This window comes from Pipistrellus hanaki (assembly GCF_964339955.1).
Source record: "Pipistrellus hanaki genome assembly, chromosome: 4".
Classification (NCBI taxonomy): domain Eukaryota; kingdom Metazoa; phylum Chordata; class Mammalia; order Chiroptera; family Vespertilionidae; genus Pipistrellus; species Pipistrellus hanaki.
The window spans coordinates 92,643,097-92,668,105 of NC_140506.1; the positions used below are offsets into that span (position 1 = coordinate 92,643,097).

General features: G+C 63.7%; 1 protein-coding gene across 3 annotated transcripts in view; it reads right to left on the bottom strand.

The window, feature by feature from the left end:
- Positions 1–25,009, bottom strand: part of CACNA1H (calcium voltage-gated channel subunit alpha1 H) — a 63,697-nt gene that overhangs the window by 10,638 nt on the left and 28,050 nt on the right. For all 3 annotated transcript variants that reach the window (XM_084881192.1, XM_084881193.1, XM_084881191.1), the window contains exons 3-23: positions 15,605–15,716; positions 15,351–15,484; positions 14,905–15,002; positions 13,616–13,775; positions 13,017–13,335; positions 12,708–12,800; positions 10,568–11,363; positions 8,641–9,083; positions 6,983–7,134; positions 6,063–6,248; positions 5,292–5,409; positions 4,870–5,025; positions 4,616–4,706; positions 4,253–4,461; positions 2,126–2,536; positions 1,517–1,617; positions 1,268–1,391; positions 1,108–1,176; positions 784–968; positions 493–619; positions 188–313 (exon numbers count right to left, since the gene is read on the bottom strand). In XM_084881192.1, coding sequence (XP_084737318.1) covers positions 188–313; positions 493–619; positions 784–968; positions 1,108–1,176; positions 1,268–1,391; positions 1,517–1,617; positions 2,126–2,536; positions 4,253–4,461; positions 4,616–4,706; positions 4,870–5,025; positions 5,292–5,409; positions 6,063–6,248; positions 6,983–7,134; positions 8,641–9,083; positions 10,568–11,363; positions 12,708–12,800; positions 13,017–13,335; positions 13,616–13,775; positions 14,905–15,002; positions 15,351–15,484; positions 15,605–15,716 — 4,210 coding nt within the window. The remainder of the gene's footprint in view (positions 1–187; positions 314–492; positions 620–783; positions 969–1,107; positions 1,177–1,267; positions 1,392–1,516; positions 1,618–2,125; positions 2,537–4,252; positions 4,462–4,615; positions 4,707–4,869; positions 5,026–5,291; positions 5,410–6,062; positions 6,249–6,982; positions 7,135–8,640; positions 9,084–10,567; positions 11,364–12,707; positions 12,801–13,016; positions 13,336–13,615; positions 13,776–14,904; positions 15,003–15,350; positions 15,485–15,604; positions 15,717–25,009) is intronic.

The following is a 25,009-nucleotide window of genomic DNA, read 5'->3' on the forward strand; positions in this document are numbered from 1 at the left end:
GCCCTGCCATTTCTGCTTCCAGAAGACCAGGGCGAGGCCACCCAGGATCACCGCCTGGGTGCGGACCTCAGGGGACTCCAGGTCTGACCCGGCCCCCAGCCAGCCCCTCCGCTCCTGCCCTCCCCTCCCCTCCCCTCCCCTCCCCTCCCCTCCGCTCCCCTCCCGGCCCCACCCGCCCCCTGCCCACCTGGCCCAGGTTGTCGAAGTTGTACTTGCGCCGCACCCAGCGGTAGTGGGCGGCCCGGCACTCCGCCCTGGTGGATATGTTCCTGGTGTCAGGGCCCTCGCAGTAGTAGAACTTGCCCTTGAAGAGCTGACAGGGCAGGTGGTCACCCAGGGGGCCAGCCCAGCGCCCCCCGGCCCACCAGCCCCAGCAAGGGGCCTCCTGGGACAGCAGAAGGAGGGGCAAGGCCAAGCCTTCCTGGGGCCGCCCAATGGCTACCGACCGCCAGACCACCCTCTCTCCGACGGAACACCCCACGGGCGACCCACCTGCACCCCCAGGATGCCGAAGATGATGAAGAAGGCGCAGCAGATGAGGACGATGTTGCCGATGGGCCTGAGGGACGATATCAGGGTCTCCACCACCAGCTTGAGGCCAGGAGCGCGGCTGATGACCCTGCACGGGGCGGAGGGGGCCGGCCGCGGGGCTTACCGAGGGAGTGGCCACCGCGCAGGAGGCGCGCGTCATGCAATGACCCCCGCCCTTTCCAGCCCCACCCCCACCCCATCCGTCCTTGTCCCCTCACCCGGCCAGCGCCACCCCCCACCCCGCCCGCCCACCTCAGAGGCCGGAGCGTCCGCAGCAGGCGCAGCACACGCAGGATGCCCAGGATCTTGGCGCCACCGGCCGAGGCCAAGGCCACGACGATGTCCACCAGGGACACCAGGACCAGGAGGCCGTCCAGCACGTTCCAGCTGCTCTGCAGGTAGGCGTGCTCGCCCGACACCAGGCCCAGGGCCACCACCTGCCCGGATCCCGGGGAGGAGGGTTCAGGCCCGAGGCGCGGCAGCAGACGGGGTGGGGGGTGGGGGGCAGCAGCGGGGAGCTGCTGGCAGGAGGGGGTGTGAGGCCAGAGGACAGACCCCAGGGCTCCCCCGAGGTACCTTCATCGTCATCTCCGCCACGAAGATGGCCGTGAAGATGTAGTTGGAGACGCTGAGGAAGACACGCTCCTGCAGGAAGGGGACGGTGAGAGGGGCCGGCTGCACCTGAGAGACCCCTCCCACCTCCCCCCCACCCAAGCCCCGGAGAAGGGGGCCTCACCGTGCTTCCCGGGTCGATGTCCGGCCTCTCCAGGGCAATGGTGATGCAGTTGAGGAAGATGAACACCAAGACGACGTGATCGAACATCTTGTGAGCAATGATTTTCTGGCAGGAGGCACGGAACCTGGCGGGGGGGTGCTGAGTGAGGGGTCCGGTGAGAGCCCTGCGGCCCTGAGACCAGGGAGCTAACTGCCGGGAAACGTGGAGTCCCAAAGGGCGCAGCCTCCCCCGCCCAGGGCCCCCCTGTACCTGTTCTGCGGGGAGAAGAGGTACAGCGACCAGGGCTCACGGCTCCGGCACCACTCCGGCTTGTAGGGCTCCAGCACCTTGCGCAGGCGTGAGCAGCAGCTCTGGGAGAGGGTGCGGGTCCTCAGGAGGGGCCCAGCCTCTCCCAGCCGACCCTCCGCCCTGGGGTCCCAGCTCACCTCCCACCCAGGCAGGCGCGGGGAGAGTGACCCAAGCTGGGAGCCCATGGGGCCAGGTAGACAGCCGTGCTCAGACCCGCCCCCTCCCCGCCTCCAGAAGCCCCCTGCCTGTGCAACTGGCCTGGGCAATGGAGCGAATGCCTCACTGGGAAGGCAGCCCTGTCCTCTCCTCCACCCCAGAGGGCCCACCAGCGGCTGCTACCTTGGAGCTCAAAACGGCCCTCAGCGGGAGGTGGGGGGCTGACCCTGGGGCCAGTCCGGCTCCAGAGCTCTCGAGGATCGACGGAGGCCCGTTAGCTGGGACAAGCCCCGCTCAGCTTGCCCAGGTTCTCCCCTTTCCTCTGAGGACCCCCCCACGAATGACGTTCAGGCTCTGCTCCGGGAACCAGCTCATGACTAGAGGGAGGCGGCAGGTGCCCCGGCGCCCACTCACATCCTCCATGTCGTCGTCATACTCGGCCGGGTCCTCCTTGTGGCTGTCGATGCGCAGGAAGAACTCGCTGGGCAGGGCCAGCGTCTGCCCGTTGCAGTCCTGGAGCTTGGCGGGCGGCAGGGAGGCCGGCCGCAGGGGCTGCGCGTCCAGCGTGCCGCGGGGGTCCAGGGACTCGGTGCGCCGCAGCGGGGCGGCCCGCGCGCCCGGCGAGGCGCCCACCCGGGGCCGGCCGTCCTCGGCCTCCTCGTCCGTGCTGCCCCTGCCCTCGCCGGACAGCAGGGACTCCCGCTCGCCGCACTGGCTCCGGCGCTTGAGGCTGGGCGCGCGGCCCAGGCTGTTCCAGCTCGAGCGCCGGCTGCTCCAGGCGCTGTTGGGGCCCCAGGGGGCGCAGGGCGAGCTGCGGAGGCTGGACTGCAGGGGGCAGGGGGGGGAGGAAGGGAGGAGGACCAGTCCTCAAGTGCCCCTAAACAAAGGTGACCAGACGTCCCGCTTCTTAACGATTTTTGTCCCCCGTCCCGTGGCGTTTTAAAAAAGTCCCGATTCTTTCCAAGACTTTTTTAAAACGCTGCGGGATGCGGGACAAAAATCGGGACTTTTTTTTTTTTTTTTTATGATGGTCATAAGCTAAGGCTTAGACATTCTTTTTTTTTTTTTTTTTTTTTTAATATATTTTATTGATATTTCACAGAGAGGAGGAAGGGAGAGAGATAGAGAGCCAGAAACGTCGATGAGAGAGAAACATCGACCAGCTGCCTCTTGCACACCCCCTACTGGGGATGTGCCCGCAACCAACGTACATGCCCTTGACCGGAATCGAACCTGGGACCTTTCAGTCCGCAGACCGACGCTCTACCACTGAGCCAAACCGGCTTTGGCAAAAAATCGGGACTTTTTAGAAGGCCACGGGACGCGAGACAAATTGTTAAGGATCAGGACTGTCCCGCCAAAAGCGGGACGTCTGGTCACCTTATCCTAAACAGCTCAGGCTCCCGGGCACCCAGACACAGGAGCCTTTCCCCGCCCGGTCGCTCCATTGGGGGGAATTTGTTCCTCATCACCTCCGTCACTATTAACACCTGTGAGGGGGGTTCTCCGCGCAGACCGTCCTGTTAGGGAGAGGCCAGCCACACCGCTATCCCAGGGGCTGCCTAAGGGCAGAGCCGTGAACGAAGAGCTGGAGATACAGCCAGCAAGCGTTAGGGCTGAGCAGGCCTCCTGCTGGAGGACGGACGACGGGCAGATGCAGGTCACCGATGGGCCTGGGACCGGCCCCTGACCCTCCCCAGACAGCGTGCTCGCTGGCCCTGATCTCTGGGGTGGGGCCCCAAATCAGTTACCAGCTGGCAGACTCCAACCTTGTAAAGAGAAGTTCGGCTGACGCCTTACGAGACAAACCAACCTCGCCCAGCCTCCGCCCTCTCTGCTGCACCCAGGTCACCTCCCGGGTTTAGCTCGGCTGAGGTTTAACGCTGCTCAGGTTCCTGCCCTCCTCCCTCGGGGCTGCCCCGCTCCTGTAGCTCAATCACCTGGCCCAGCCGGGTTCCCTGCCTGCCGCCCACGGGAAGATGCCCTCCGGGCCATATCCCACGCCCCTCCTGCAGTTAGCTCGTCCTGCTCTGCCCCCCCGCCCAGGCCTTCCGGCTGTGTCCCTGGGGACAGACAGCACTTCCTGGTTTGTCTGCAAAGCCCCCACGGGACACTTGATTCTGACACACAGAGCCCTTCACACACACACACACACACACACACACACCACCACATCATGACGTGTGCGCTGACTTTACACGTCTCTGCAGCCTCTTTCCTGTCTTTCCTTCTGACCTGCGCTCTGCCAGCTTTCCTCTCACTGCCGTTTGGAAGATAAACTTCCTGCCTGACATTCTACCAGAGAGAAAGGATCCAATATGCGTTCCCACGTCTGGCCGCTCTGCTCCTCCAGCACAGCCCCTCCTGCTCCGTCTACAGAAATCAAAGCCCTCGGGGCCAGGGGCTCAGAAGGCAATCATGGGGGAGTGCAGGTGGGGGGCCGGCATGTGGGACCCTCACTCATTTTGGGGGAAGACCCTGAGGAGCTGGGTGCCCGGAGCCTGGAGGTGCCCTGAGGCAGGGGCAGGGGACAGTCCCTACCAGAGACTTCTGGTCGGCCAGCTGCGGGTCCACGGAGCTGCTGCTGCCACGCCGGGAGTCCAGGAGGCTGTGGGCCGTGTCCAGGTTTGGGGAGCTCTTGGGGGTGGGCCTGGGCGTGGCCGCGGTGCGCATGATGACCGGAGGGGGCAGGCTGCCCCGGCCCTCCAGGTGCCCGTTGGGGGTCACGGCCAGGGAGTACATCTTCATCTCTGGTCAGGGAGGGGGCTCTCAGGAAGGGGACTCTGCCAGCGGGGACTCACCCCCGGGGAGCCCCCTCTCTGCCAGGTCAGCACAGGCCCTGACTGCCCCGGCCCCTCCATCCCTGACCCCCTCACTCCCCCCCCCCCCCCCCCACACACACACCTGTGGCCCTGAGGTCTCTGAACTTGTCGAAATCCTCTTCCAAGTGAGTGGACGTCTTGTCTTCATCAGTGTCAGACCTGTTGGCGTCGCCCTGCGCCCCCCAGAGCAGAGGCGTGTGTGGGTGGGAGCCCTCTTGCCCCGCCCCCCACAGGGAGGGGGCTGGGGGGGCAGTGGGTGAGGGAAAGGCCCGAGAGACGAGGGGCGGGAAGGATGGAAGCCTCTCGGTGTCAGTCTTGTCTGTGCCGGGCTCTCACCTCCGCCTGGAAGCCCTCCACCAGGATGGCCACCAGCAGGTTGAAGAGCACGTAGTTGCCGAAGGTCATCAGGGCCACGAAGTAGAGGGCGGCCCAGGAGGAGGTGGAGGCCATGCCGTTGTAGAGGACGACGTTCCAGTCCTCCTGGGTGAGGATCTGGGGGAGGAGGGCAGGGAGGCAGAGGGGGGAGCAGGCCCGAGGAGGGGCTGATGTGGTGGGAGAGGGGATACCCGCCCCCTCTCTGGTCCCCTTGTTCTCTGCTCAGTCCTCCCCCCTTATCCCCCCGCCCCCCTTGGACATGCTGGCAGCTCCTCAGAACCAGGAGCTCTGCGCCAGCGAGAGCACATGCCCCCGCCCCAGGGGACGGCACCGCTGCCCCTGCTGCTCACAGCTCGGCGGCTCCGGCCCCGCCCAGGCCGTACCTGGAACACTGTGACGATGGCCCAGAGCAGGGAGTCAAAGTTCTTCCTGTCGGGCACCGTGTCTCCCGTGTCCGTCTTGAGGCTGAACTTGCAGCCGAAGAGGTGCATTCCCAGGATGCTGAGGGTGGGAGGCCGGAGGGAGGTGGTGGGGAGCCGAGGGGCATACAGGTGAGGCCACTCTGCCTGCTCACCTTCAAACCCAGATGCTGCTCCTCTGGGCCTCCTTCCCTCCCTCCACGGGGCCCCCTGCTTTCTGGTTCATGGGGTGTTCGTGGTGGGGACACCAAGGCCAGGGGAAGGAAGGACAGCCAGAGACCACTCTGCTCCAGGCAGGGGCTGGGACCTGGGTTGCCTGCCTCACTCGGCCTGCCTGGGCCGCCCTCCGCCCCGGCCTCTCCCTGAGTCCTGGCCGGGCAGGCACAGCAGGGCAGGCACAGCAGGTGCTCACAAATGACGACCTCCAGCCTGGCTGCCCCCGTCCCTTCTCCGGTCCCCTTGTTCTCTGCCCAGTCCCCAATCTGTCCCTCCAGAGGTCCATCCTGTCCCCACCTTCAGCTGTGAGGCCACGAGAGCAGAGCCCAGCCCGCATCTCACGTGACTCACGCCTGCACAAGGCAGGCATCTGGCACCTGAGCTTCTGCAGCTTTGAGGCTCCCGCTGCCCCCCCCACCACCACCCACACACACACACACACACACACACACACACGGCCCCAAAGCCAGGAGCACGAGGCCAGGCAGCAGGGAGGGCTCCCTCCGGGGGCGGGCCCACCTGAAGATGAAGATGAAGAGCATGAGCAGCATGCAGAAGGTGGCCACGTTGTCCATGGTCTTCATGAGCACCACCAGCTGGCGCCGCAGCGCGGGCATGAAGCGCACCAGCTTCAGCACCCGCAGCAGCCGGAAGGTGCGCAGCACCGACAGCCCGCCGTCTGCCTGCCCGATGATCTCCCAGACGCTGCGGGCCCGGCCGGGGGTCAGGGGTGCCGCCCTCGGCGGGTCCCTGCGCCTTCCCCGCACTCCCCGCTTCCTCCTCCCGGGAGCAGGAATGCCGGGGAGCCACTGTGGCCCGCACCCAACCCATGTGGAACAGCAGGTCTGGCTGCATCGAGGTACCCAGAGGGGCTGAGGGACCTGAGGCTGCATCAAGGGGCCACAGGCCCAGAGGCTACAGAGGCAACATCTCTGAAATCCACGAGCGAGCTGCCATCCCTGGCTCTGGCCCAGACTGAAGCTTAACAGAGGGCTTTCCCATCCTACACCTTCCACAGCCATGCCTGCTCGTCTGTTCTTGCTCAACCCCCCTCTGCCCCCCTTGCCTCCCGAGGGCCTCACTTCCTCCTGGGGAGGAACTTCCCCCAGAGTCTCCCGCTCCTTTCTGTGTGGACTTCGCTGCAGCAGACACTGCGGGGGAGGCTGAGCCCTCACAGAGGCCAGGCAGGAGGCCCGAGGACCCTGAGCACTCACTCTATTCCTGGAAGGAGCAGCTCTGGTAGATTCTAGAAACATACATCTGGCATGCAGCTGACCTACGTGTGTGTACCCCACAGTGCCTGCGGGAAGGGACTCCACCGAGCACCCCCGTGGCCCCCCAGAGAACACTGCCAGCGGCTCCGCTCCCTCTGCCCGCGGCTCTGCTCTGACACCGGAGCCTCCAGGAGCCCCGTGGCCCCCGCGGGAGACGGGACCCACCTGATGACCACGATGATGCCGTCGAAGATGTTGTAGGGGTTCTGGATGTAGCCCAGCGGGCCGCAGGCCAGCAGCTTCAGCAGCATCTCCAGGGCGAACATGCTGGTGAACACGATGTTGCTGATCTCCAGGGCGTTGGTCAGCTCGTCCGGCTGTGGGCGGCAGCAGCAGGACCGTCAGGGGAGGGCCACTGCTGCATCAAGGGGCCACAGGCCCAGCGGCCACAGCGGGCGTCTCAGGAACCTATCGGCTGCTGAAGGAGGCAGCTGGGCCCCAGGGACAGCCTCTCCAGCTGGACCCTGGCCCGTCCGGCCTTCCCTTTGTCACCATTTCCAGCATGGCCCCCTGGCCCTTCCTCACCTTCCCCCCAGAATGCTGTGCATTAGGGCTCTGAAGACTCCCCGGGAGCAGGGCCAGAGTGCCTGTGCCAGGGTTCGGGTGGGTGTGGGGGTGCTTGGGGCACGGACAGTAAAAGAAAGGGTGCTTCCGAAAGCGGGCCCGGTCTCTGGGGCCCTTACACACCCTTCCTTGTGGGCAGAAGGCCCCAGAGGCCCACCGTCCTGGGGACATTCTATCCTGTGTGTGTGCACCAGCTTGTGTGCACACCTGTGCTAGTGTAAATGTGTGCATGTGTGTGCAGGTGTGTGCATGTATCTGTGCCTGTGCACGTACCAGTGACCTGCTTGTGTCTGAATGCCTGAAAATGTGCTACACATGTGGTAGGTGTGCACATGGTTATACACACGTGTTCACATGGTCTACACACGTGTTCACATCTGAATGGGTAAGCCTTGCATATGTGTATCTGTGGACCTGTGGGATTGTGTGCCTGTGTGTGTACTGTGTGCACGTGTGGTGGAGGCTCCTCCATGCAGGGGTCCCTCAAAGCCCACTGCCACCCCTGGCCTGGATCTCACCCTCACAAAAGCCGCCTCCCGCCTGGGTCTGCTTATGGCTGACACTGCTAGGACTTCCCCTAAATTGCTCCAGGATGAAAGAACACAGCTTATGTGACTTGAAGGGACCGATGGGTAGGAGATGAGGAAGTCGATGTGGTCATTAAAAGTAAATGGACCTTGGTCCTGAGAGGACACCATCTCCTGCCAAACCCGGCTGCCGCCCTCCTGGTGTGGCCCTGTCCTGGGCCAGTGTGCAGGGTCCCCTGGGGGGCTGGGCACCCACAATTCCTCCTCCTGGGGCCATTCCACATCCCCACCTATTCTGGTCACCGAGAGGCACCCCATCGGGTGCTGCCGGTGGGTCTGGCTCAGGTAAGGAGGGCCTCTGTGAGAACTGGGCCAGGGGCACCTTCCTGAGAAGAGCCACCAGAGGACCTGGTGAACACCCTCAGCTCCCACTGCCTCGGGGTCTGGCTGGTCTTCACCCCCCTCCACCCCCCAGACCAGAGCGACTCCAGGCAGGAGCCTCGGTGTCTGTGTGTCTGTGTGCACCACTCCGCAGACCCAGCCCGAGGAGGAGAGGGGAGCGTTTGTTGAGTCACTGATAAACATCATCAGTCCCATCTGTCCCCCAACCTCCACAGCCCTAACGTGGGTCCCCAAGAGGCCGAGATCTCGATGCACACAAGGAATGTGCTCCCCAGGGGTCCCGACCCCAGTTGCGGCTCACCGAGGGCACGTGTCCCCGCGCCCACCCACCTGCTCGTGGTACTCGATGCCCATGCTCAGCGTGTTGGTGAGGATGGCCATCATGATGCCGCGGTTGAAGTACTTGCTGTCCACAATCCTACGCAGCTTGCCGCTGATGGTGGCCCACAGGTGGCCGAGCCCACCGGGCCCGCCCGAGGCCGCCCGCGGCTGTGCGCGCCTCCGCACCCCGCCCTGGGCCGGCGTGTCGGCCCCCGGGGCCGGCTGCAGGGGGTCGCGGCGGTCCCCGTGCCGCACGTCCTGCGTGAACTCGTAGACCGCGTTGCCGTCGGAGTCTCCGCTCTCGGAGTCGCTGAACTCGAACTCGGGGTCTCCCAGGGCGCCCGCGCAGTACGGGCAGTCCTTCAGCTCGCAGGTCAGCGTGCCCGCCTGGGGGCTGGGCAGGGGGCAGGGCACGCTCAGGCCTGACAGGCGGCTGGGGGCCTGGCCCAGTCCTGAGGGGTGAAGGGCACAGGCAGGGTCAGGTCGCTCGGCGGTGACACCTGGGGCGGGCCCACGCCCACAGCGAGGCTGCTGTAGAGTGAACGTGCACACCTGGGCAGACTCCTGCTCAGGAGCACACACTTCCCTGGAACACGTGTGTGCACACGTAGGAACACACACATGTACACCTGGGCACGCTCATGCACACCCTGGACAGGTGTGCTCTGCTCTACACAGGGGCAGGGACACAGAGTAAGGTGACCCACGGCATTTTAAAACAGTCCCGCCAAAACCGGGACGTCTGGTCACTTTTTTTTTTTTTTTAATATATTTTATTGATTTTTTACAGAGAGGAAGAGAGAGGAATAGAGAGTTAGAAACATCGATGAGAGAGAATCATCGATCGGCTGCCTCTTGCATACCCCCTACTGGGAATGTGCCCGCAACCAAGGTACATGCCCTTGACCGGAATCGAACCCGGGACCTTTCGGTCCGCAGGCTGACGCTCTATCCACTGAGCCAAACCGGTTTTGGCAAAAAAATCGGGACTTTTTCAAAATGCCATGCAACGCGGGACAAATTGTTAAAAATCGTCACGTCTGGTCACCTTAACATAGAGGGGCAGAGAAGCTCAGCTATCCTAAGCCCACATCTTCCCGAAACATAACGTGAGCCACTTCCTAGCAGCCACGTTAAAGGTGGAATTAACTTCAACACGTCTGTCCTCAGGCACATCGGCCATCATCGCTCCCACGTGGGCCCGACGTGAGAATGACGGAGAGCGCTGTGCACTCCTTCCTGGGACCCGGGCACACTCTGCACCCAACGCTGAGGCCTGGACTCACTACTACGCAGAGGCCCACAAGGCCGGGGCCACCTGAGGGGTAGTGCAGGGCTAGAAACACGGGCACCAGGACACGCTGGCTATCATGGGCACTGCGCACAAGAACACACACGCGATCCCACCCACACCCCTCCCTGCTCTGGGTGCCCCCTGGTCCACACACTTGCACACGCCACACGGGAGGGCCTTATCCTCTGCACGGGACCCCGAGTCTCTCCTTCGACCACCCGTCCGAGGTGGGGAGGTGGGTGAAGCAGAGGTGCCAGGTGGGCATCTGTCTCCCCCCTCTCCCCCCGCCAACCCTTAGGGGCACTGGAACCTGCACTCCTTCCCACCCTCCTGCCTGTCTCCCTTCCCGGAAGTGGGGCTGACCACTCCTCAGGGGAAGCTGCCAGGCTGTGAGCATGGGCGAGGTGGGGGCAACACTCTGCCACCTTCGGCGTTCTCACCCCTGTGGTAAACGCTCACAGTCCACTGAGCCGCTGGCTGCTTGGGGCTCCCACGGGTGGACAAAGGGGGCGCCCTCTCCCCGCTCCTCGCTGTGTCAGGGTGTGCGGTGCCAAAGCCCCTCCCCTCTTTGAGGACTCACAGGTGGGGACCACATCCCGGGGCCCCATCCCGCACTCAGCAGGGCGAGCGGGAGGGCCTTACCGTGCTCCCCCACCAGATGCTGGATCTTCTCGTAGGGGTCGTGGCTGCTCAGGCTGAGGGAGCTGTGCCCGCCGGCTCCCGGCGGCCTGCTGGCCCGCTTCCCCTGGGCCCGGGGGCTGGTGCCTCCTTTGCCGCCACCGCCGGGCGCCGAGGGCAGGATGGTGGGGTAGTTCATGGTGCCCAGCCCCACGGCCAGCTTGAGGCTGGTGGCGGCGGCGGCCGCCGCTTGCACCGCCTGGGCCCTCTCCTGCGGCCCTTCCACGTGGCAGTCCGCGTGGTACACGCTGTGCACCGACTCGGCGTCCAGGGGCCCGGGGCCGGGCGAGGGCGGCGAGGGCAGCGCTCTGGCCCGCACCAGGCTGGCGTCTCTGCGGCCCGGCTCGGGGCTGGGCCGGCGTGGGCTGCTGTGGCTGAAGTGGTAGTGGTGGTGGTGGTGGTGGTGGTGGTGGTAGACCAGGTGGTGGATGGAGGCGGCGCGCCGGCTGGCCCGCCGCGGCGGCTGGCCGGGGCCCTGGCCGTGCAGGGCGCCGCCGGGGTCCGCCCTCTTGCACCAGCGGCCCTGCCAGCGGGCGCAGAGGCGCAGGCCGCGCCGCTTGGCCTTGCGGCAGACGTGGCCCACGTACTTGAGCAGCTCCTCGTAGCAGCTGCCCGGCTCCGAGAAGCTGGCCAGCGTGCTGTCGTCCGACAGGTAGCGGGCGCGCTGCTCCCGCATCAGCTGGTTCTCCCGCTGCTTCGTCTCGGAGAACTGCGTGGCGATCACCACCAGGCACAGGTTGATCATGAAGAAGGAGCCCACCTGTGGCGGGCGGGCGGGCGGGCGGGCGGTGTTGAGCCTCCCCGCAGCCCGTCCAGAGCCTCGCTCACCGGGCCGCGTGCCCCAGGGAACTGGGGAAGAGGGGACACGGACACCCATCTGCCCCGGAGGCCAGGCAGGGGCTGCGGTTTCTAGACAACAGAGAGTCCCCGGCGAGGAGAGACACGCAGAGGCCTACTGTGCGCCGCCCCTCCCAGGGGCCGTGAGCGTGGCCCCGAGTGTGGCCAGTGGGGCGCCCTGGGGCGGGTGGGGTCCCTCTGACTCAGCATCTGGAACAGGCGGCACACAGTAGGTGCTTCTCTTCTCTTTGTGGACAGACGGGTCTGACCCTGACGAGACCCTCTAGCTCAGCGGTCCTCAACCTTCCTAATGCCGTGGCCCTTTCACACAGCTCCTCACGCTGTGGTGACCCCCAACCATAACATTATTTTCGTTGCTACTTCCTAACTGTCATGTTGCTACTGTTATGAATCGTAAAGTAAACATCTGTGTTTTCCGATGGTCTTAGGTCGCGACCCACAGGTTGAGAGCCACTTATCAGTGTCACCTAAGACCATCGGAAAACACAGATATTTACATGATGATTCATTAACAGTAGCAAAACTAGTTATGAAGTAGTAACGAAAATAATGTTATGGTTGGGGGTCACCACAGCATGAGGAGCCGTATGTAGGGGCCGCGGCATTGGGAAGGTGGAGAACCGCTGCTCTAGACTGTGGCCACCCTGCGCTTCCCGTCGGGCCGTCCTCTGTGACACGGCCACCGTGTGAAACCCTCCCTGCTCCTGACGATTATCGGAGACACGTGCCTATTGTGTTCCCGGCTGGGTCCTCGCAGACCCTGCCCGGACCACGTGAGGGACACACCGGGGCCACCGCACCGCGGAAGGCCCTGCCGGGAGCGCGTGGACACGGAGCAGGGTCCCGATTCTTCCGCAGCCTTACTCAGAACCTGGCGTGGAGAGCCTGGGCGCTCCCCGAGGGCTCCTGGAGCTGGGCTCACCCCCTCCTCCCCACACTGGCTCCTGCCCTCCCGCACCTCACTCCCTCCACTGGGGACGGCACCGAAGCCCGGGGTCTCTGCCGCCCCACCATGAAGCTCCGTCCGCCATGCCGGGCCCCCCGAGGGACAGCCAAGGCCGGATGGTGTACGCAGGCGGCATACAGAGACTCACAAATGGGCCTGGGCCGGGCCGACACCCACGAAGGAGCCCTGGGTCTGAGATGCGCTGTCACCACCCAGAGGCACCTCCGCCCTCTGACACCCAGGGCTGCGCAAGTCCTGCCCCGCCCGCCCACCGGGACACGCCTCGCGCCCCGTACTCACGATGATGAGCAGGATGAAGTAGATGAAGTTGTAGAAGGAGTGGGCGTCCATGACGTAGTACATGATGTCCACCCAGCCCTCCAGCGTGATCACCTGTGGGGGGCGGGGGGACAGGCGGCTGGACACACAGATGGCCCCGGGGTGGGAGGGCAGCCCCGGGAGGGCGGCAGGCCTGTGTTCCCTTACGGTCCCGGCTGTGGGGGCGGGAGGGCAAACTGGCCCTGCCTAGGCACCCCCTCCCCATGGCAGGCTCAGCCCCCAACATGAAAGGGGGAAACCGAGGCCACGCCGTCGCGGGCCGGCGCCCACCTGGAAGATGGCGATCCAGGCGTAGCCAATGTTGTCGAAGTTGATGGCGCCGTTGTGGGGGTTGGAGTCGCCGGAGCGGCAGACGTTGTAGTACTGGTTCCAGTTGATGCAGGCGTTGCGGCCAGCGCCGCCCGCGCCCTCGGCCTGCAGCTGCCCGTAGGCCTCCCAGCCCAGCGTGCACTCCACGCGCAGCTCCCGGCGGCTGGGGATGTGCGAGCACTTCTGCATGCCGTTGTCCCGGCGCGAGGAGCAGATGAAGGGGTTCTCGTCCCCCTCCTCCGTCTGGTAGTACGGCCGCAGGAAGGTGAGGTTGTTGTTCCTGGGGGCAGGCGGCCCGGTCAGGGGCGCGGGGACAGAGGGGGGGACCGGGAGGGGGCGGGGGAGAGGGAGGTGGGGGTGGACAGTGGGAGGACACAAAGAAACAGTGAGAGAAGGGGAGGGGGGAGCAAATAGACAGAGAGACAGAGAAAGACAAACAGGAAATGAGAGACAATCACAGACACAACAACATAGAGAGGGGATACAGAGACCCGGGTCCAGGCTGGAGGTCCTCGGGGAGGGGTGCGCCCCCCGGGGCGGGGCCGGGGGCGGGCTCGCACCTGACGAAGGCGCTGTCCAGGAAGCAGCGGTTGCGCAGCAGGCCGGCCCACAGCTGGACGCCCACGATGCCGAAGATGAAGAAGACGAAGAAGCAGAGCAGCAGCACGTTCCCCAGCATGGGCAGCGTGTCCAGCAGCAGCGTGACCAGGATGCGCATGCCTGCGGGGCGCGAGCGAGCGGGCGTCGTCGGCACGGGGACCCACGGAGGGACCCGCCCCCCAGCCCCTCCGAGGCCTCCCGCTGTTCCCCACGGTGTGGGCTCTGCCGGGACGCCCCGCCCCCGCACGTCCAGCGGGCCCCGGGGGACGATGGCGCCTCTGGGTCAGGCCCACATCCAGGGGAGCAAGGCTGCCGGCCGGGACTGTGCCCCTGTAGGCCCCAGGACCGGCCATCCGTCCAGCGGGCCCAGCTCTGTCGCGGGAACAGCAGCCGTGGGGACCCCCAGCAACGTGGGCTTGGTCTGCCTGCGCGCCTGGGAGCCCAGGCACAGGCTGGAGAGCTGCCTTCCCGTCCCTCTGGGAGCCACGATGGGCAGAGCCCAGCACTGGGACGAGGCCCCGACCCGCCTGCCCTTGGGCGGAGTGGACACCCCAGGGGGAGGGAGCACCGCCCTGCGGGTACGTGGCTTCCCGGGGAGGGCTGCAGGACAGGTCCTAACGGCCAGGGCTGGGGTGCCGAGGCCACCAGATAGCCAGCGAGGCTGTGTGCACAGCTGCATGGTACACACAGACCCCCCTTCCCCCCTACACACGCACACACAACCTGACAGCCACACGGGCACTGCCCCCTGAACACAGCCACTGCACTGAACACTCCGAAGACAGAAAAGCCCCAACCCCACCCCCACAGGGGCAGATGACCAAGGAGGACAGGCCATCTTCCCGGCACATGGCTGCGGAACTTCCCAGCAGCCTCTCCACACATCCCTGACGGGCCGTGGGCCTCTGGCAGAGCTCGACGGTGAGAGCCGCAGCACAGCTACAGCACGCCTCCCCCAGCACCACCCTCAGTGCCGCGCAGATGAGGAGTCAGGGCCCCCACGGCCGGCCACCAACCCCGCCCCCCGCCCGCCCCCATGTGGCCCAGGGTCGCCCTGCCCTTCCCAGAGCAACCGTGGCAAATGCTCAGGGCCCCGAGGCCCTCCTCCCCCAACGCTGGGGCCAGAACGCCCAGAACCCAAACCGGCACCATGGCATGGGGCCCTGTGTCCCCGTGGGCCCCGCAGAGCCCTCAGCGGAGCGGGCCGGACAGAGAGGCCGGCCCCAGGCCGGGGAGGGCGGTCACTTACTGGGCACGCGGTTGATGGCGCGGAGCGGCCGCAGCACCCGTACCGTCCGGATGGCCGAGAGGCTCACGTTGTGTCCGTCCAGGGAGTACTCCATCATGCTGGGGGAGGGCAGAGGGAGAGGGGTTCAGGTGGCGGGCAGGTGACCCCGAGGCGGGAGGAGCACGGCTCTGAGTCACCGCTGGACACTCCTCGCCCTCCTGGGTGTCCCAGGACAGGTGCCAGCCCTGGCAGAGGCCCCTCTGGCTTCGCACCTCCGACCAGGCTGCACCTGAACCCCGCCAGGGGGCGCCTCTTCCTGGGGCCAGGAAGAGCTTCACGCCTCTTCCTGGGGGCCCTGCGATCGGGGTGGGAGTTCCCCGCCAGGCGTGGCCAGGCCAGGGGCCTCTCCGGGCGGGCGCTCCGGCCCCGGGCGCGGCGGGGCTGGGCGTGGGCGGGGGGAGCTGTACCCCGCCATGACGATGAAGAAGTCCAGCCTGTTCCACGTGTCGCCCAGGTAGCACTTCTGCCCGAACAGCCCCAGGGCCACCATCTTGATGACCATCTCCGCCGCGAAGAAGGCGAAGATGAAGTCGTCGAAGGCCTGGCGGGAGGAGGGTCTGAGAGCGGGACCCGCGCTCTCCACACCCGGGACGGCGTGTCCCCAGGGGTCACTCGCGGCCCGCGGGCCGGCCCGGCCCAGCCCCCGCCCGCCCGGGCCCACCTCCAGGATGATGCAGCGCTCCGAGCGGCACTTGATGTCCTCGCACGGCCGGAACATGCCCAGGGTGACGCAGTTGAGCATGATGACCAGCATGCTGACGTGCTCGAACCACGTGGGCGCAGGCGGCTGGGTTAAGGGTCAATGAAGGAGGCTGGTAGATAGCCACGGGGTGCGGGGGGAGGAGCTGGACCCCAGGACCTGCCCTCCACCCGCTGCCAGGGTACCAAGCCCTCCACAGCCCTGCACCCACCCCACCATCTGCGAGTTAAGGGACGGAGCCCTGACACCAGCCTCAGATACCACTGTCTGACCCCCGTGCCCAGAGGAACAACTGAGGCACAGACGAGGGCTCCAGGTGGAAGCTGGAGACCACCTGCCGCGTCCCCCCCACCCCACCCACCAGGTCTCTCCCAACCAAACAGGTGACACACACAGGGGAGCATCTCACAGGCGCTGCCCAGCCTAGACTCAGAGCCCCCTCTCCATCCCCGCCCCTCCCCCCCCAGGTGACTCCAGCAGCTGGAGGAGGAGGTGAGCTTTGGGGCAGAGCGGTGACTGGGCCTGGAGGATCTGCAGCCCTACTGTGTGTCTGGATAAAGGGTGATGGGATGTGGATGAAGGCCAAAGGAGGGAGAACATCCCCTGTATCCTCCTGACCCCCACCAGCCAGTCGGTCCTGAGAGCAAAAGCCGCCTTGGAGGGCCACGTCCAGGAGCACTTCCTGCTGGCAGGTAGGAAGCCAGCCCAGGGCAGGGCCTGAGGGTGCTAAGCCGGCAGCAGGTACTGCATCCCAAGTACTGTGTGTACCCGGGTCCTCAGTGAGAACTCGGCTCTTTCAGCGAGTGGCCACCAGATGGCACCCTGGCTCCATGCAGGCCTTAGTGTGGGGGCCGGTCCACTCAGCGGCTGCCGAGGGCAGGACTGCACCCCACACCTGCACCAGTTGGTTCATCAGGAAAAGGGGAGCCCTGTGGCAGGCCAGCCATGTCAAGTAGGAGGGAAGGGCCACCAGGATGGGGGGGCCAAGACCCCTGCCTGGCACATGGCTGTGCTCCATAAGGCAGCCCTGAGCACCCACCCTGGCCCGAGCTACGTGGTGGCACTGGGGCCGGGAGTGCTCCATGCAGCCCCACCTTCAAGGGGCTCCAGTCCCAAGGTGACCAACTGGCGAGGGCTGTTCTGAGATGGGACCGTGGAGGGCACAGGGTCTGTGGAGGGCACAGGGTATTTACAGGTGGACGGGCTCAGCGATGAGAAGCAGGAGGTCACACCCTGTGTGCCCCTCCTTTGTGGGACTCTGGAAGCCAGTCTCGACCCCGCTTCCCCCAGCCTCTGGCACGGGGTGGGGGTAGGGCGACCGTGGAGGCCGGCAGGCCCTGGCCCACAGCGTGACGTGCAGCGTGGCACAGAGCCACCGATGTAATTACACGTTCCCACCGAGCGCGCCATAATTACACTTAATGGGTTCAGCCGTAACAAGTGCCTTTGCTGTGATTTGACTGGGGAAAAACAGAAATTGGTGTCCTGCTAGGGCAGCACGAAGGGCCGCGTGGGACCTGGCCCCGTGGGACCCGCTGAGAGGTCTGGCAGGCGACTGCACCGCCTGGGCCGGCAGGGCCTGCAGACGAGCCCGGGAGGCCAGCCTGCTGTGTGTGTGTGTGTGTCTGTGTCTGTGTGTGTGTGTGTGTGTGTGTGTGTGTGTGTGTGTGAGTGTCTGTGGGTGGGGGTGGGGAAGAGGAGAGCGCTGCAGCTAAAACCCGCACCCAATACCCACGTCACACCTACTGTGCGCCAGAATGGCTCCGTCTCCAATCTTGAGGAACCCACGAGGTGCGGTCCCACAGCAGACTGGATGCTGAGCCCACCCACGGGAGCTGGCCCTCGGGCACGGGACCAGGATGGGAGGGGCAGACACAAGAATGGACTGATCTGGGGGATTCTTGCAGGAACCGGTTCTGGACCCTGGAGCTGGTGGTGGTAGAGCTGAGGAGCTCAGTCCTCAATAGAGTGGAGGGGATGTGTCCGGAGCTGGTCTGGGCCAGGGCCCATGAGAGGCTGCTCAGGTCAGGGGGTAGGAAGCCCCACTCCCAGGCAGGAACTAGGAACTACAACCCAGGACCCCGGCAACTTGCTAGGACAGCCATCCTGGAGTCCCCGGGTCTACATCTTCTCAAACCTCTGACAAGCAGAGCTCCCACTGTACCTCCCTGCCCAGGGCACCCCCTGAGAGCTCAGGACAATCAGCCATGTTGACCGTGACCCAGGACCCAGCAGGGAGGCCATCAACACAGGCTCATCTGAGAAGCGGAGACACCACCACAGTGGCTGGAAGAACCAACCCAGTCAGCACACCCCAGGCACCCAGAACGTTCTCCATCCATCCCTGCAAGCTCTCACCCTTTTGGGGGCTACTATCCTTGTGATACACCCCTACCCCTCTCCCCCCATCACCCCAAACACACATCAAGACCCCAGGGTCCTGAGCTTGGGCCCTGAGACCCTGCCTTGGTCTGTGTGCAGGTGCACACGCCCGAGCTTGGCTCTTTTGAGAGAAACGCCATGGAGCACCTGCCCTCCTGCCTTGGGGACAGCCAGCACCGCGCGGGCTCCCTCCGCCTCCTGCATGCACACGAGCCAACCTCCACAGGTCACGGCTGCCCCCTCGGCACGCCTTGGTGGGTGGCTGAGGACATGCAGTGCCAACTGGACACTCATCACACGAAGCCCAGTGACTTCCAGAAGCTTAATTACACAGATGGATTTTCTGGGTTTTAATTAAAAAAAAAAAAAAAACCTTTAGGTTTTGAACCAAGTGTTGCAAATTAGAATCAATTTCTGCTGTGCGCCCAAAAAAGCCAGACTGACGCATGGTCGGGAGGCAGAGGCCGTGCTGGCCTGGGGAGGGCGTCCTCCAGCTGCCTGGGTCCTGGGTCCACAGCTGAGTGAGACAGTCTCTCCCAGGGACTGTGCAGCCAGGGAGGCTCTGCTCTAGCCTGGAAGCCTCAAGAAGGGCAGTGAGGCCCTGACCCCAGCCCCCTGTCTACCTTGGGCCCAGTTCCTTAGACCTCGCTGATTATCCCTTTTGCAAACAGAGGTGAGGGAGACTACAGGGACCGCCCCCAGCCAAACAGGCCCCTGGTGTACAGCTTGGCAGGGAGGGGCCTGGAGTGACTCTCCCCAGGGGAAGTGCTACCTCTCAAACCATGGCTCCAAAGTACCCCAAATAACCCACCCCACCCACAACGGCAGGCCCCCTCAGCCAGGAGGATGTTTGCTCAGGGGGCGGGGCGGGCAGCGGTCGCTGTCCGTGGTGCTGAAGTGGCCCTGTGCTGGGCATGCTCTGGGCTGGGGAGGGGCACCGCTCACCCAGGCTTTAGCGGAAACCACCCCATCCTGGGCCCTTCCCCATTCCTGGACCCCCGGCTGGCTAAGAAAAGCATGCCAAAGGCCTTTCTGCAGGTGGCGCTGGCTCACAGATGCCTTCTTGAGCATGTGCATGAAGAGGCCCTAGGGCTTGCCCTGTTGCGTGCAAAGCCCAAAGCCCACATTGGTCATTGCCTGGTGGAAATGTCCAGGAAGTGGGGGCAACGCTGCTTGGAGCATGCGTGGTAGCCAGGAGAAGGGGCTTGTGGTCGCTCAGGGCATGTCAGGGGCTGTCAGCCCCTCACCAGCAACAGCAGGGGACCCTGACACTGGCTCTCACCAATTACAGTGGCCTCCAGGGTCCTGGGACAGGGCAGGGGTGCCCAGGGAGGCCTGCCTGGTGCAGGACAGTGTGGACCACAGAGTGGTCCTGACCTAAATCAAATCCTCATTGTTAACAGGCAGCATCCGCCACGCCTGCCCAGAACCGTCGGCTTCTCACACTACCCGGCTCTGAGTTGGGGAAGAGACACACCAAGGAATCCATCCAAATTCTTTTCTGTAAGGCGTCCAGTAGGCCCCAAGCCCCCCTTTCTGTCCCTCATCCTGACCAATGCCACCCTGCCCCTCCATGATGGCCCCAGACACACCGAGGGAGGAGACATGGCATTTGCCCCCACAAGAGGATACTGGGTGGCAGGCTGTCCTGTTGGCAGGACCAAGGTCAGGGCAGGGGAGATCCTTTCATCTGAGGGACACAGACAGGTAAGCGGGCATTCCTCACTAAGATGTGGTTCCCACCTCAGGGCCACGGACAAACAGGGAACACAGTGGTGCAAGGGCCGTGGCCCCCAGGCCTGGCTGCTGCCTGGCCCCCAGGTTAAGAGCGGGCTGTGTAGGTGCAAGGCCCCCAGGCCGGCTCCCTGCCAGGCTGTGATGAGATCACGCAGACACTCTGGGTCAGGGAGGAGGAGAAGGTACCAGCTGCCCAAGCCTGCCCTACACTGCCCGCCGCTCCTCCCCAGAGCAATCTGCTCAGCCAGCTAAGCTCCATTAGGCAGAATCCACAACAGCCTGGCGTGAGCTCCCGGAGCCCCTGTGGGCACCAGGGCATGCAATGGGAAGAAGGGCGAGTGCAGGGAGGGGCAGCTCAGAGCCTGCCACTCAGGACACCCCAACCAGGCCACACTGGCTCCTTTCCGACTCCCTGTACCTACAGCAACCCCCTACCCTTCCTCATCCACTGCCAGAGCCTCCTGGCTGGGCACCGCCCGCCCCACCCACCCCCTCCCCGCACTGCCGAGAGGGGTGGCTCTAGACCAGTAGTTTCCAAAGTGGGGCACTTGCCCCACAGGGGGCAATTTGAGAATGAGTTATTAACAGCGAGTATTCTGCATTTCTTATGGTTCTAGGGGCCATATACAGTCCGTAAATATTTACGCATTTCAGTTCTCTATTACGTTTTGAGACTTTGCTATTTTTTTTTTTCATATCACTTCATATTATTATTTTTCAAACAATTTCTTAGTGATTTCCTCCTCAGTGCTTCAACTGTCCTTTCATTCTTTCATTTTTCTCTGTCATGGATGCCATGGTCTTTGGAAGCTTGTTTAGACCACGTTCATGGCCTTTTAGGCTTCCTCCCTGTGAACAGGCGTTCGCTTTTGGAACAATAAGAATTGTATGTCACGGGGAGGGGGGCATCAGGATTTCAGAGGTGGGGCGCGGCCAAGAAAAGGTTGGGAACCACTGCTCTGGGCCGTCCCTACCAGGCAGGCGGAGCGCCTCGGGCTGGTGGTGCAGGGACACTGACCACGTGTGCGGCTGCAATCACAGAGAGTAGCCTCCAACCCCGACCAGACTCAGATCTTGGGTCTTCCCATGTGGTATGGACAAGGGGCCCGGCCGGCAGAGAGGTCTGAGGACAAGCTGCAAAGGATGGACGTCCGGTAGGTCCAGGGCATCCAGGCTCATGCGTGCCTGCTCCCAGACACACCGTGGGGGCCTGAGGCCCCAGCTCCCGGGCCAAATGCTCCCTGCTGAGCGAAGCCCTCCTTGCCCCACGGCCCTGCATGGGGGGCCTGCCACCCCCCTGCCTGCCATCGTTTCTCCCACCCCATTCATCCGCAGGGGCATTCAACCTTGGGCTTTTTCAATTTGCTTTGGGAGGAAAAACCTGTTTACTCCTGGGAGAAAGCCCCTCCTGCAGAAATAAACGACCCTGGGCCCCCGGAGAGGGAACGTGAACTGAGCCCACATGGGTGAGAGGGTCAGCAGGGCTGGAGCGAGAAGGGCAGCTCCCAGGCCCAAAAAGGTGCCTCACCCGAGACCCCAAGGCGGGTGCAGACTCGGGGGCTCAGTGGGCAGCACTCAGTGGAGGGACTCCGAGAACTAGCCCTTCTCAGAGAGCAGAACAGCTTCCTGCACCCCCACCCTGCCGGCCCCGGACCACACACACGTCCACTGAGAACCAGGGCAGTGCCAGGGAATCAGAGGCTCCGGGACCAGCCACCGAAGTCCCCTGGCCAGGGCGCAGGCACGGCAAGCCAGGCAGCACCGTTGGTTACCTTGCGAGATTAAAACATGTCAGAATGTGTCTATTGCCAGATGTATCCATGAGGCCACAGAGCACAGGCAGCTAGAGAGGAGGCACAGCGCTGCCTGCATCAGCACAGAAACGCGTCCTGGGAGGATGGAGTGGAAGGGCCAGTGGTGGGAGAACAGGTGACCCCACGGATGAAAAAGCCTCATTCGGGACAACGCCTCTCCAGAACACATTAACGTACGTGCGCTCAAGGTACGGGGAAGTTCTGGAAGACCCCCCTCAAACAGGAAGAACCATGGCTCATAGTGGGGAGGGGGTGGATTCGGGAGGAGTCAAGAGGCCACTTTTGCTCCCCCCCACCCCCCTGCTGTCTGGGTGTCCCCACAGTGTGGCTGTGGGCTGCTTATGGTTACAAAAGTGAGGGGTCAAGCCGAAACCGGTTTGGCTCAATGAATAGAGCGTCGGCTTGGGGACTGAAGGGTCCCGGGTTCGATTCCGGTCAAGGGCATGTACCTTGGATGCGGGCATATCCCCAGTAGGGGGTGTGCAAGAGGCAGCTGATCGATGACTCTCTCTCATCGATGTTTCTAACTCTCTATCTCTCTCCCTTCCTCTCTGTACAAAATCAATAAAATATATTTAAATTAAATTAAATGAAATTAAATTAAATTAAAAAAAAAAACAAGCTATCATTTACTGAGACTCTTAAAAAAAATAAAAAAAATTAAAAAAAATGAGGGGTCAGAAAGCCCAGCTGTGTGGCCTGGGGAACTGGTGGCGGAGTGGGGTGCGGGAAGGATCCCTGCCTGATGGGCTCCCCTGGCACGCGGGGGCTCCCTGCCCACCCAGAGCAGGCACACTCAGCTCCCTGCCGTGGAACAGCAGGCACAGCGCCTCAGCTGGTGACCCAGCGCTTCCAAGTTGCCACGGCAACAGACTCGTACCAGCCTCTTCCCTTGGCCAGGCGTCTGAACAGGGAGCTGAGACGTACACCCCTGACTGGCTAGGGGGGTCTCCCGGATGGACCGGCCTCCACACTGCAGGGATCCTGAAGAAGGCCTGGCGGGGCACCCCCAGACCTGGAACTAGGGCCCTGTGACGGCTCCCACCTTCTTTTTTTAAAAAAAATAGAGAGAGAGAGCTAGAAACATCGATGAGAGAGAAACATCGACCAGTTGCCTCTTGCACACCCCCTACTGGGGATGTGCCTGCAACTAATGTACAATACATGCCCTTGACCAGAATCGAACCCGGGACCTTTCAGTCCACAGGCTAACGCTCTATCCACTGAACCAAACCGGTTTCGGCGGCTCCCACCTTCTTGCGGGCTTTTCTGAGCACCTTCAGGGAGCCAGCCTCAAGAAGGCAGACGGGATGGGTGACTTCTGAGCTGGGCAGCAGGGCCCACTTGGGTGCATGCCACCTTCTAGGCGATGTGCCCCCCAGCACACCCCGGGAGCCCCCAGCACCCCAGGGCCCTCCTGGTGGCCTCTTGACAACCAACCAGCCTTGGGTGATGCTGCTTGAAACCTGCCTCCCACGGGTGGGTCCAGGTGCCCGGGAAGGTGGGGTCCAGCAGCAGAGAGTCCAGTGCCGCTGGACCACCCCAGACCTCACTGGCCAGCAGCCAGGGTCAGGGGCTCAGGGGTGTGCCGAGCAGCTGGGCTGCCGCTAATTCTCAGCGGGCAGGGCTGGGTCTAGCCAACGGGGAGCCAGGCTCCGTGCGCCTTCGAAAGTGAAGCCGTCGCTGCAGGCAGCGAGCCGAGGTCATGCCACTTGGCAGCCCCCCTCTGACCCCAGAGTCAGGTGTGGTGCCCTAGCAGGTCCCAGGCTCCAGCCCTGCACCCCAGGGCCTCGCAGGCCTCACCTCTCCTGCAGGTGACGCCCAAGGGCTTGGGGACTCAGCCCTGGCCGGAGCCTCAGGCAGGGGTCTGCTCCTGGTCTCAGGGACCCAGCCTGTGTGGCAACCTGGCGGGGGGCGGGGGGCTCCCCATCCTTGAGACACTGAAAACCCGCTTTGGGCAGAGGGTGTGGACCCTGCCTACTGCCTGTGGGAGGTTATCACCCATTCCCCACTGCCCGCCTCCATCTTGTCACCAGGGTGTCCAGGAAGAGCCCCCTGAGACCTTAACATTTCCGCCCCAGTCTGGGGGCGCTGGCCCTCCTCGAAGCACTAGCACAGCCCCCAGGTTAGATGGTCCTTCCCCAGTGGCTGGGGACAATTGTTCCATAGAGCTCTTGGTTAATTAATTGGTGAGGTAATTAATTAATTATGCTCCAATGGCACTGATGGGGTCCAGCCCCGGGCAGGATGTTCAGGTGCCGATCTTGGGGCCGCTGGGCAGTGGCATAAAACATCCTCACCCACCTCCTAAAGTCCAGCACTCCCATTAGGTGGAAGTGACCCACAGCCTCAGTCGCCCCCTCACAGGCTCACAGACCGTTGGTGATGATGCCTGTGTAGCTGGGACCAGGGGGTTGAAACAAGGGGGCCCTGTGTGGCGGAGGAAACCCCAATGTAACTGTGCCTGGCCCACGGGGACCCCCTGGAGCTGGGAGGAGCCACACAGGGGGGCGCGGTCATTTCTGTAGCTACCCCCCTCGGCTGCAGCCCAGCCGTCTCATTTGGGGGTATGGAGATAGGCCACTGCCTGCAGGAACATGGGAGAGGGCCTCTGCCTCCAGAAGGCCACGCCAACCCCCTCTAACACAGGGGGCCCCAACCCAGGGCCCCGGGGGAAAGCAGGCATCTGCCTCCCAAGGCCCGCTGTGCCACCCAGGCTCTGCCATGGCCCCCGGGAGCCCCGCCTCATGAGTGACAGAAACCAGCCTGAGTGAGTGGACAGTGCCCTCAGAGCTCCCACAGCAGGCCCCGAGCGCATCCTCAATCCCGATGCCCGGACGGGTCCATGCCTCAACAAGGCCCTGCCCTCGCCAGGAGCTTTCTGGGCACAGGGCACCAGGTCCTCACCTTCCAATCCCTGGTAACTGAAGTGGTGGCCAGGGTATATAGCAGGGGTGTTTTATATAAACTGGGATACTATCTCTGCAATCAATCTATCATTTCTGTTTTCTCCCTCCTACTTCCTTCCTCCCTTCCTTCCTTCCATGTGTCTGTCCATCATGTCCCACCCACCTCTCCATCTAGCTGGGCCAGTCCACAGTTCTAACCTCTGATGCCTCTGCAGGAAGCCCCAGGTCCAGTTCTGAGGGCTTGGTCAGGGGACAGTGGGGTTCGTGTGAAACCCGGTGGCGCTGCTCCCTTGTGTGGCCTTGGACATGTCCCTGAAGGTGCCCGTGGCTCAGTCATCTTTCGGGCACCGAGCGCAGATCTCTGTCTCCAGCGCTCACACTACAGTGAGCACACACCACCTTGCAGTGACTTATCTGGACTCCCAAGCAAGCCTCTGAGGGCAGGGGCAGGAGGCCACTAGTGAGGGAAGTTTCTCTTCTTCCCTGAAGCTGTTGCCATGACGACAAGATGCTGACTGCTGAGG